This window comes from Nyctereutes procyonoides, unplaced genomic scaffold (assembly GCF_905146905.1).
Source record: "Nyctereutes procyonoides isolate TBG_1078 unplaced genomic scaffold, NYPRO_anot_genome, whole genome shotgun sequence".
Classification (NCBI taxonomy): domain Eukaryota; kingdom Metazoa; phylum Chordata; class Mammalia; order Carnivora; family Canidae; genus Nyctereutes; species Nyctereutes procyonoides.
The window spans coordinates 4,120,798-4,133,597 of NW_026575137.1; the positions used below are offsets into that span (position 1 = coordinate 4,120,798).

At 34.0% G+C, this 12,800-nt stretch overlaps 1 protein-coding gene across 1 annotated transcript in view; it reads left to right on the forward strand.

Annotated features, from left to right (window-relative positions):
- Nucleotides 1-12,800, forward strand: part of CNBD1 (cyclic nucleotide binding domain containing 1) — a 362,719-nt gene that overhangs the window by 49,229 nt on the left and 300,690 nt on the right. The window contains exon 3 of the mRNA XM_055303353.1: nt 9,531-9,644. Coding sequence (XP_055159328.1) covers nt 9,531-9,644 — 114 coding nt within the window. The remainder of the gene's footprint in view (nt 1-9,530; nt 9,645-12,800) is intronic.

The following is a 12,800-nucleotide window of genomic DNA, read 5'->3' on the forward strand; positions in this document are numbered from 1 at the left end:
TACTCAACTCTAGTACTTATTACCTGTCTCCAGGACTACCACATTTACTATTAGAGTTCCATTCCCAAGTCTCTTCTTATCTTAATTCCTCATTGTGTACTACAACAAAGTAAATCTTTATTCCACTCACATATTTTTAATGGATTTTATTTTTTGAGTGGTTTTTACATTTACAGAAAAATTAAGCAGAAAGTAGAGTTTCCAAATGCTGTTTGCCTCTCTCTTCTGGATTTTATTAATACTTTCATAAGTGTTTTATATTTGTTAAAATTAATTAGTCAATATAGGTATATTACTATTAACTGAAGTCTGTTGTTTATAATAGGTTTGTGTTAGGGTTTTTGACAAATGTATAAGGACATGTATTCACCATTACAGTATCATATAGAATATTTACTGTTCTAAACATTCCTTGGGTTTCACCTATTCTTCCTTCTTTCCCTAATCCCTGGTAACCACTGATCTTTTTACTATTTCTACAGTTTTGCCTTTTCAGAATATTATATACTTGGAAAAATACAGTTTATAGGTTTTCCAAATTGACGTATTTCTCTTAGCAATGATGCATGTTATTTCATGGCATGATAGCTCATTTCCTTTTGTCACTGAATAATATTCATTGTATGGATGTGCTACAGTTTACTCAATTGAAGAATATTTTAGTTACTTCCAAGTTTTAGCAATTATGAATAAAGCTGCTATAAATATTCATGTACAGGTTTTTGTGTGAATGTCAAGTTTTCAAATTACTTGGGTAAATACCAGAGTGCAATTGCTGTATTGTGTGGTAAGAGTATTTTTAGTTTTGTAAGAAACCACCAAACTGTCCTCCAAAGTGTCTGTACCACTGCATTTTCACCAGCAATGAATGAGAGTTCCTATTGCTCCAATCCTTGACAGCAATTTGTGTTGTATTTTGAATTTTAGCCACTCTAGTAGGTGTGTAGTGATATCTTGTATTTGTTTTGTTTTATTTTTTTTTAGAGAGACACACAGACACAAGTGGGGGGGAGGTACAGAGGAAGAGGGAGAGAGAGAATCTTAAGGAGGCTCCATGTTCAGTGTGCAACTCTATCTGGGGCTCAATCTCATGACCCTGAGATCATGACCTGAGCCTAAATCAAGAGTTGGACACTTAAGCAACTGAACCACCCAGGTACCCCTGATATATTATTGTTTTAATTTCCATGTCCCTGATGACATATGATATGGAGCATCTTTTTATGTGTAATTTCTATCTGTATTTCTTCTTTGTAAGGTGTGTATTCCTACCTTTTACCAATTTTTAATTGGATTGTTTGCTTTCTCATTGTTGAGTTTTAAGTTTTTTTTATGTTTTGAATACCAGACCTTTATCAAATAAGTGTTTTGTAAATATTTTCTCCCAGTGTGTGTATTGTCTTTTAATTCTCACAATAGTGTCTTGCAAGCAGAAGTTTTAAATGCTAATAAAGTTTAATGTTAATTTTTCCTTTCACAAATGATGTTTTTTGGTGTTTAATCTAAGATGTCATTGCCAAACCCAAGGTCACCTAGATTTTCCTGTTTTTTTCTCTACAAGTTTTATACTTAATGTATTTTGCATTTAGGTCTGTGATCCATTTTGAGATAATTTTGTAAAGGGTATAAACCTGTATCCCCATGCATTTTTTTCCAGATAGATGTCCAGTTGTTATAACACCACTTTTTAAAAAAATTATTCAAAAAAATTATTCTTTCTACATTGAACTACCTTTGCTCCTTTGTCAAAGATCATTTGATAGTATACATGTGGGTCATTTCTGGGCTTGCTGTTCTATTTCATTGATAGTTTTGTCTACTCTTTTTGCTGATATTATTTCTCTGAATTGTTTGGGAATTTTTACAGATATATGTTCAAATTTAATTTCTTACTCTCTCTAATTTGATCTTTAACCTTTTCATTGTGTTTTTAATAATTATAATTTTTATTTTGAGAAGTTCTATCAAGTTCTTTTTTCAAAGAACTGTCTGGTTCATTCCTTATAGTCTTTTGTTATTGATATGATTGTATTCTGTCTTTTATTTCTACAAATATTTTATACCATTCTATATTCTATATCTAACATACTAGAATTTATAGTCTTAAGGAATGTAAATCTAATGTTCCCCTCATGGTAACTTGTCTTCATAGGTAATCTTTCTATGAAAGATTTGCTTATTCCTAATATGTAATGACATGTGATCTAAATTGTGGGAAATTTCCCCCAGGGAGAATTTATAACTGTCTCTTCTTTGAACCAGGGTATATCAAGAAGCTGAGACTATTTCATTCTCATTCTTTGTTTCTGCAGAACAAAGTCCTCAGAGTGGTCTCCCCTCTTTTTTCCTGGGCTAAGGTGCATTTTCCTCCCAGTAGTGCTTTTGTCAGTGCCCTCCTCAAAACCCTACTCTTCCTGTCTACTTCTTGTTCACATCTCAGGTACCCACTCACTTTTATTTCCTTTTTGTTGCAGTGTGGTAGTCCTTGGAGATCTCAGTTACTTACTACTTGTGAGATCAACAATGCAATAGAAAGTTCTTATGCATGATATGTGTAACAACAGAGCTCTTCAGAGAATTAAGACTGCTATGATGCAGAAAATGTGAAGATCTTTCTTTCTAAGTTGTGATGTTCAATGCCCTAGGACAATGAGGGCCAGATATTTTCTCTTAAACAGTTTTGTTCTGACAATGAAAAGTTTTCCTCAGATTTATTGTCTAGGTCCTTTTTATTTTTTATTTATTTTTTAAAGATTTATTTATTTACTTATTTATGAAAGACAGAGAGAGAGGGGGGGGGGCAGAGACACAGGCAGAGGGAGAAGCAGGCTCCATGCCGGAAGCCCAACGTGGGACTCGATTCCAGGACTCTAGGATCGCGCCCTGGGCCATAGGCAGGCGCCAAACTGCTGAGCCGCCAGGGAATCCTGTCTAGGTCCATTTTAATAAAAAATTCTCTCTCATGGTTGGACTATTCTAGTCTTAACATTTAACATGAGAACTTCATATGTATTGTTGAAGAAGGGTTTATTTTATTTTATTTTTTTTAAAGAAAGGTTTTTTTAAAATTTATTTTATTTTATTTATTTTTTGATAGTCAGAGAGAGAGAAAGAGAGAGAGAGAGAGAGAGAGAGAGAGAGAGAGGCAGAGACACAGGCAGAGGGAGAAACAGGCTCCATGCACCGGGAGCCTGATGTGGGATTCGATCCCGGGTCTCCAGGATCGCGCCCTGGGCCAAAGGCAGGCGCCAAACCGCTGCGCCACCCAGGGATCCCATGAAGAAGGGTTTATTGTTGACTCAAATTCTTGTGCTTTTTTTCATTGAAAGTGGGGTTTATTTCTCTACATTAAAAAAAAAGATTTGTTTATTCATTTTAGAGAGAGCACAAGCAGGAGGAGCAGAGAGAGAGGGAGAGAGAATCTCAAGCAGACTCTATGCTGAGTGTAGAGCTCAACACAGGGTTTTATCTCTGGATCCTGAGGTTGACCTGAGCTGAAACCAAGAGTCGAATGCTTCACCAACTGAGCCACTCAGGCGCCCCTATATCTGTACATTTTTAATAAAATAAAAAATTTGTTACTATATGCTATATGGATTTATACTAATAGTTACTTTTTTTAGATGTCTAATATAAACAGTGGGTTAGAGCTTTGCATTTATTACTAACTACTACAATAATCCTAAAGGTAGGCAGTCCTTTTCTAGAGATAAATAAATGAGAAGTTGGACTAGTTTATAAAAGATAAACCACGACTTCAGTTTATAATGCTAATCAAAAATAGAGGAAATAAAATTTTATGACAGATCAATATCCCTATAAAAATTTTATGTTCAGTCTTCAATTCATATCTTTGCAATTGGTTTTGTCAAAAGAGATCTTTTAATTTTTTCCAGGAACTTTATGAAAATAAAGTTAGGGATTAATCTTTATGATTCATGTGAAAATAAAAAGTTAGAGATTAATCTTTAATGATTAATACATTAGTGGCATATATCTACATGCCACTATAATCAGTATATAACTGATTATAGTGGCATGTGGAACTCCTTTGAAAAAATAATCAAATGTTTTTGAAACCATAAAGTCATTGTTAATGAGCTGTATCTACCGATAAGGGAGATGATCAAATGAATTAATAACTAGAGACTAACATTTCCAAAAAATTTAAAAATAAGTATAGAGGAAGCTGATTAGAGTGACACTTTATAGTGGCATTATCTGAAGATTGCTGATTGATTGATTCGTTGATCGTTTCATTTAGTGTCTAGGGCATATTAAATACATTGGCCTTATTTGAGAACATTTTTCTTCAACTTACTATTGTAAAAAATAATAAAATCCATTATATACAATAAAATATACAATAAATAAAATAAAATGTAAATCAATTTTATAACATATAATAATATATTATCTCTCTCTATATATATAAAGTGATCTTAATATGTATCAAATTCTACCTGAACCTTCTTCTAATATGCAAGAATAATGTTCATTCTTTTTGCAATTTTCATCAAATAAATGTATAGATGCTATAATATTTAAAAGACAAATTCAAGAGTAAAAAAATCTATAAAAGATTGAATAATTCAACTTTTATAACTTGTTTTAATTAATTTAGAATGAAAAATGCAAATTGCCTCAGGGAAGCCACATAAATATAATTAATCAATAAATATTTTATTAAAAGTGCATTATGTCCCTAGCTTGTAGACAGAACTGATTAGGATGCAGAAGATATAGGTAGAGGTAGTTAGGATATTTTAGCTATTGAGGACAAACCCTAAATCTCAGTAGTTTAACATAATAGAAGTTTCTTTCTCACATCAAGCTCTATAGGGTTATTTTTGATTGGTAAGCTGTTCCAATTTAGGAATTTAGGGCTCTTTCAAACTTTTGTTCTCTCATGTTTCTGTGTGGTTTTTCAAGTCTACTCTGTTCATTTGCTTCAAGCTGGAAGAGAAAAAGAAAATTTTCTGTTGGAGGTTTTTTTTTTGCGTGTGTGAGGTGGAGGCAGGTTTTGATGGGCCTTGGTCTGGAATGGTACACATCACTCCCACCCTCTCTTCCATGTTCCATTGGCTAGAACCCAGTCATGTGACTACATCTAAGTGGAAGAGGGGTTGGGAAATGTAGTTTAGCTCTGTGCCCAGGAAGAAAAAGACATGGTTTGTTGTAGCATAGAGAAGTTTTCGAGATAGATTTAAAATTATTGTATATTAAAAATTGAATTGTTATTATTTAGATATGTATTTATCATTTGGACATAAGGAAGTAAGACATATAAAGTTTAAATAACCTTATATAAAATAGAAAAATCAATACATAAATTCAGGTCATTTTAACCATAAGACTTGGCTCTTTTATTTCTTAGGCACAATCTAGGAGAGGAGGCAGGAAGTAACTACATGTCATGTAGTTAGGGAACTCTGCCAAGGCCATTAACTGGTGCTTTTTCCCTTGGCCTAGGATAGTGTAATTGGTGTATAGCCCAAAGATTATTGTGATTGATTTACACAGTAATTTAAAAGTTTTTGAAAAGTAAGTTACTGTCTTAGTGTGCTCAGGCTACCATAACATAAAACCGTAAATTGTCTTAAACAACAGGAAGTTATTTCTTACAGTTCTGGAAGCAGGAAGTCCAAGATCAAAGTGCCAGTTGATTCACTTTCTGGTGAGAGCTATCTTCCTCATTTGCAGACAGCTGCCTTCTTGTTGTGTCTTCTCTTAGCCTTTACTTGTTGTGTGCATGTGGAGAGAGAGATCTTTCTTTCTTCCTCTTCTTAGAATACTACCAATCCTATCATTTCAGTCCCTACTCTCATGATCTCATTTAACTTTATATCCTAAAAACTTTATCTTCAAGTACAATCACATTAGGGGCTAGAACTTCAACATACAAATTCTGGGGAGACGCAATTCAATCTATAGCAGTTGCTATTATTTAAAAATCAAAACTTAACATGAAACTTCAGATTTCTAGCTATTGTGAAATAAAAAAAAAGAAAAAAACACAAAAACAAAACAAAAACCTGCAGGATCTGATCACTTTAGACTTTCTCTTAGTACATGACAAAACAGAAACAAAAACAAAAAATGGAGGGGGTGGTTGTTGTGGCTTCTGCTTTATGGGCATTCTTTTCGGTTCAGCACAGACCCCATCTTTTAATACCTGTTTGGCTATTGTAAGCATTTAATTTTGTGTTCCGTGGGTATAGAACCTCCTGAAAGTGCTCTAGAGCTCTGGTGTGTAACTCTAGGTTTTATATGTATCTCCCCTTCATTGGCTTGAGGCAATTGAAGTTCCTTCTTTGTAGGTGAGTTTCCTTGCAGGTGAGCTTCAATAAAGCAGTGGATTTTGTCCATAGACAGTGTTTCCTAGGCTATGGTCTGGGAAATCATGAAAGTTATCTTGTGAACAGTACTCAAGTGCAGATAGTTATTTGGATACATGGTCTATTTTCTGACCTTGCCATCATTCTTTTTTTTTAATATTTTATTTATTTTTTATTTGAGAGAGAGAGAGCGAGAGAGCGAGCGAGCACAAGAGCATGAACAGGTGGAGGGGCAGAGAGAAAAGCAGACTCACCACTGAACAGGAAACCCCATGCAGGGCTCTATCCCAGGACCCTGTGATCATGAGCTGAGCCAAAGGCAGACACTTAACCGACTGAGCCACCCCAGGTGTCCCTAACCTTGCCATAATTTTTAATCTTTCTATGTCTTTGTGGTTTTCTAATTATATCTCTATCATTTCTTTTAATCTACCTCTCGTATTCATATTTAAGGCAGTTATTTGCAGACTTCACATAGTTTTAGACAATAATGCATACCTACTGAACACATAGAACTATATGTTTTTATTTCAAAAGGGACTCAGAATATACTGTCAAATTACATTTTGTGATGTAGAATATACATCATAACATCTTACGGCACTTAGGGCCTCATTCTGAAAATTATATCATTCCTACTTATAACATTTGACTCTTCCATTTCAACCTTCCACATCTTTTACTTCTTGAAGATGCTCCTTCAGAGAACAGATCATAAACACTGGTCCATGTACACCAGCTACCGCATCTTGAAAATTCTCAAGGATTAGGTGAAGCAAGCAACTCAATCATACACCTAGAAAATGACAAGAGTGAAGGTCTTAGCATTTTGATGTAAACTTCTTAGCTATTTCAAAGATGATCTGTCTAGGTCACAGGTTCGGATAAAGTTCTTGTAGCATGGACTTCATGTAGACAAGGAAAAAGGCCACACTTTAGTACTTCTTGGGTCTCAGTTTGTTTATCTACAAAATGGGGATGATAGGAATATCAGCTAATATGGTTGTGTAAGGATAAATTATCTGATACATATATACTGCCTAGAATGGTGACTGGCACTTAATAAGAACTAACACTTTTATTATTTTGGGGGGCAATATATACAAAGGTTAGACATTTTTAAAAGCTTTATTTATTTTAGAGAGAGTGAGAGGGAAGGCAAGTGAGGAGATGGGCCGAGGGAGAGAAAACCTCAAGCAGTCTCCCCACTGAGCACAGAGCCTGATGCGGGGCTCGATTCCAGGACCTTGACAGAGATTATGACCTGAGCCAAAATCAAGTGTCTGCTGCTTAACCAACTGAACCACCCAGGCACCCTGACAATGGTTTTAAAGTCAATTTAGTTTTCATTTGTACCCTGTGTCCTCTACTTCCTATTTATATAAATTAAGTTTCCAGTTTCTTTATGTATAGAATGGGCAATAAAGAATAACAACCTTGCCAGGTCATATGAAATATATAATGAGACAAAATAGTGTAAGGATCTTAGTCCAATATTTGGCATATAACAAATACCTAATATATTACAGGTAGATGTGTAAAACAGATGATTGTAGAATGCAATTTCCAAATGGGGAAAAAAAAGATCTTGGTAAAGCGTCTAATGATATCAGTGACTGATTTTAAAAATGAGTGGATTATTGCTCCGTGTGTGTCTATAGTGTGAGATTAGGCATGAAAATGCCTAATGTCATATTAAATCAAATCCATTGCTATTTGAATCAATTAAGTTAAATTAACTTACATAGCCTTCTTAACATATGTAGTATTTATTTTGTGTAAAGAATTGATACGGTGTTTTAGGAAACTTTGGCCGGGAGAAAAAAAGCTGTTATAAATATCTTATAATATGTTCTTATTATTTACATTGAAAATGAAATGAGAATAGCCTTCTTGAGGATTTTTTTTTATTTATGATAGTCATACAGAGAGAGAGAGAGAGAGGCAGAGACACAGGCAGAAGGAGAAGCAGGCTCCATGCACCGGGAGCCCGACGTGGGATTCGATTCCGGGTCTCCAGGATCGCGCTCTGGGCCAAAGGCAGGCGCCAAACCGCTGCGCCACCCAGAGATCCCGGATTTTTATATTCATTGCCATGTGACAAATATTGACTAAGATGTTTGTCAGTGTTAATTTTTAAGTATGATCATTTTTGATAATTATTGAAATAAGTTGTCAGGATGAATGCTTAGCATTTAAAAATATTGACCAACTTTTCATGGTGGTTGTTAATTGAAAATTGAAGCAGATTTTCCAGAAACAAATGTCATTACTTGACACTGAATGATAATTTACTATATCCAGTGAATCTTGCTATTGGCATTTTTAGTATTTGCTGTGGATTGAAACCTTGCTACAAGTAGGAATTGCCTAGAGAAGGATATTTAGAATAGAGAAGCCATACAGACCTGCACCCTTGGAGATCTTATTTCCTCAGGAAAGGGATCAGAAATCTGTACTTAAAAAACATCACAGATGATTCTGGTGATCTTCTGGATTGGGAAATGCTGATCTTTTGCTGTAACACATCTTTATTCCAGTCCAAAGATATAGTGCATGAGATTTTCATAAATTAATGAAAAGATTCAAATAAATATACTTTTTGGTAATGAATATGTGAACTCTCTTTGAATAATTTTGGAGGAATTTTAATTATGTGACATATTTTATGTAAGCGCTTTAATCAATTACAGAAATAAAAGTTTTAAGAAGACTCAACTTAAAAATTAAATTTTGACATTGACATTCCTAGAAATCTGATGCTCATAAAATATTTCTCACTGAGGCACTATGCGCAATTTTGATAGTGGATATTTTTAAAGCACAGAATGTTTAGGTTTCACTTTTTTTTAAGATTTTATTTATTCATGACACACACACACACACACACACACACACACACAGGCAGAGACACAGGCAGAGACACAGGCAGAGACACAGGCAGAGGGAGAAGCAGGCTCCATGCAGCGGGCCTGACCTGGGACTTGATCCCGATCCTGGGTCTCGAGGATCACGCCCTGGGCTGAAGGCAGCGCTAAACCACTGAGCTACCTGGGCTGCCCTAGGTTTCACATTTTTGGCTTTTGCTTTTTAGATTAAATAGTCGTGTGTATCGACTTAAAAATCTTTCCCTTGGAAACTATTTTTTGATGATATTTAAATTTTAATTTTTCTCTCTTTTGACTTTTAAAGCCGGAGTTCTTACAGTATTCTAACAGCTCACAATGTGTTTATAAAGCAATATCCTAAAATATTCCTGCAGAAAACACACAGACTGTCTGGACTTTTCAAACAGGAGGGAAAAAGGTAATGATGTCTTCTTTTGGAAGCAAGGTTGATGTGTGTGTGTGTGTGTGTGTGTGTGTTAAAGAACAAATGGAGCTCAAATAATGGAAACATTTGATGTATTTCCAGCACTCCATGGGAAGGAGCTGCTGAGGAAATGGAGTTTGATAGGGAAGAGTAAATTCACACAATCGTTTTGGAGAAATTTTAATATATGGTATGATAATTGGGACTAATAAATGTATGTTGCTCCTTTAGTTTTATCATTAAAATAAATAAGCAACTAGTCTTATATAATAAACATAAGAAAAGAAAATACTATTAGTACTGTGAAAAATACAATAAAAAATACGAAGAGAACTAAGAAAATTATAAATTATGATAGACAACCCTATGTAACTTGAGATTAATTTGATAATCTAGATGTTACTGGTTAATTTTCTAATAAATGTGCTACTGAACTTATTCAAGAAGATAAAAATTAAAAAATTATTAGTATAAATAGAAACTGTGAAAAGTACTCTTCAAAATTATTTTTTGAAGAAAAAAAAACAAAAGCAAAAGTTAAAAACCCATAGCCTGAGTGATATTGCCAGATGTTTCTTTCAAATGTCCAAGAAAAGGTAATTTTTCTGCAATTTAATTTTCCCAGAGTGTCAAAAATAAAAAGTAGTTTGTGAATTTACTATTTACGTGGAATTCTGATATCAAAATTTAATAAGAGTAGTTACAATAATAAACAAATACCAATTTTAATTATGATTATATAGCCAAACACAATAAAATATTAGCAAATGAAATAATACAATAGTGTATTAGATTTGAACATCATAGTTAAGTTGCCTTCATCTCATGAGTGTAAAGAATGTTCATCATTAGAAATCTATTATTTTAATTTTACAAGATTAGCTCATGAAGAAACTGTATAAGTGTTGAAAAGATATTTGTTGTAATTCAGTATCTGTGTCTCATAGTAAAAGTGAAATCATGCTTTTATTTGTAATGTGTGCAGGAGGTGGCTACTATAAAACGCAAAACGTTTATATTTTCAGCCAGGAAGAAACTAAAGTAGCAATAAAAATACTTTGAATTTAATGAATTAAAATAAAATTTCATAAAATATATTAAGAAATTATAAATCTCTAAACTTAGCTTACACTGGTCCTTCATGTAATGTGATGAACCCATATATGCCTGGATTGTGGGTCTAGAGCTTAGGTAATTCAGAGATTTTTTTTTTTAAATTCAGAGATTTTTTTGGCAGAGCGTAATTGATGAGTAAACATGAATCTTGGCAGACACTGAATACCTACACTATTAAAATTATTCATCAATAGCCTTTACCTATTATCATTGCCATATTCAACTAATCAATTCAATTGAGAGTTCAGTGAATTCTCTAATTCATTTAACATAAATATCATGTGACAGATAAAATAGCAAGACTTAAGTATGGAACATGCTTGGTTGTGAACATCTGCTAAGAATGCCTGATTGCAGGGCATTTGCTAAATATTGAAGTGCAAAGAGAGTAGAAGAAATGCTTCCTACAACCATTAAATCCACTTGGAGCAATGCTACATTAATCCCTGGGAAACAGTTCTACCTGAGTAAAAAATGGAATAGAGGGCAAACATCAGATCAAGGACTGCTCAGAACTGTGATAATCATTTAAAAATTATTTTATTAATCAACTAGAGGGAAGGTAAGTATGTGGTATAGTCACAGATACAGGATATCAAATGGACAACATTTCTCTTAAAGAAGCATCGAATTTTGACCCACATGACTTGGATTTCAGTTTCTGTTTTGCCCAGTTGTGGCAGCATGACTTAGAATAGTTTCTGAACATTGACTGCTCTGTTTTTACTCAGGAAAAGAAGATAATACTAATGTCCTACTTTAGAGTTATGCATGGAAAGAACTTTTTAATTGTACTTGCTCTTATTGTTATCATGGACTATGGATATAGGCAGTGATATTTTATACAGACTTAACACCATCTGTAGAGAAATTCTACCTTAAAAAAAAAGATTTTATTTATTTATTCGTGAGAGACACAGAGAAAGAGGCAGAGGGAGAAGCAGGCTCCATGCAGGGAGCCTGGAGTGGGACTTGATCCTGGGACTCTGGGATCATGCCCTCAGTTGAAGGCAAACACTCAACCACTGAGCCACCCAGCCATCTCAATAAGTGACTTTAATATCCACCCTCTTTTAAACAGAAAAAGAGAGACATAACAACTTTTAATTGAAGTGTAATTGACACAAAATATTACATTAGTTTCAGGTATAGGAGACAGTGATTCAACAACTCTATACATTTTGCCATGTTTACTACAAGTGTAGCTACCATCTGTCATCACACAATCCTATTACAATACCATTTACTATATTGCCCTAGGCTGTACCTTTCCTCCGTTGTTCCTTATTTATTCCATAACTGGAAGCCTGTATCACCCACCCGCCTTCACCCGTTTTGCTCATCTCCCTATCAACCAACCTCCCTTATAAAAACCACCAGTTTACTCTCTGTATTTGTGGGTTTATTTCCACTTTTGCTTATTCATTTATTTTGTTTTTTAGATTCCTCATGTAAGTGAAATAATATGGTATTTGTCTTTTTCTGTATGATTTATTTCACTTAACATAATACCTCTGGGGCCATCCGTGTTGTTGTAAATGACAAGATCTCATTCTTTTTATGGCTTAGTAATATTCCATTGTATATATACCACATCTTCTTTATCCATTCATCTATCAGTACATTTTGGGTTGCTTCTATGTCTTGGCTGTTATAAATAATGCTGTAATAAACAGGGGTGCATAAATCTTTTTTAATTAGTGTTTTCATTTCTTTGAGTAAATACCCAGTAGTGGAATTATTGAATTATATGGTATTTCTATTTTCAGTTTTTTTGAGGAAACTCGCTACTGTTTTCCACAGTGGCTTTATCAATTTATATCCCCATAGACACAGTGCATGATTTACATCATCACCAACATTTGTTATTTCTTGGAACAGACATAGACTTTTAATCAGTACACCTTTATATCAGTTCATTTCTGGAGGAAGAGAAGTTTAAGGAAATGATAGTATCAAAAATAATTCACCTCCACAGAATGTGTTAATCTATGCTGAAGGTATATTTATTAAATAAATAACTTTTGGGGAGTG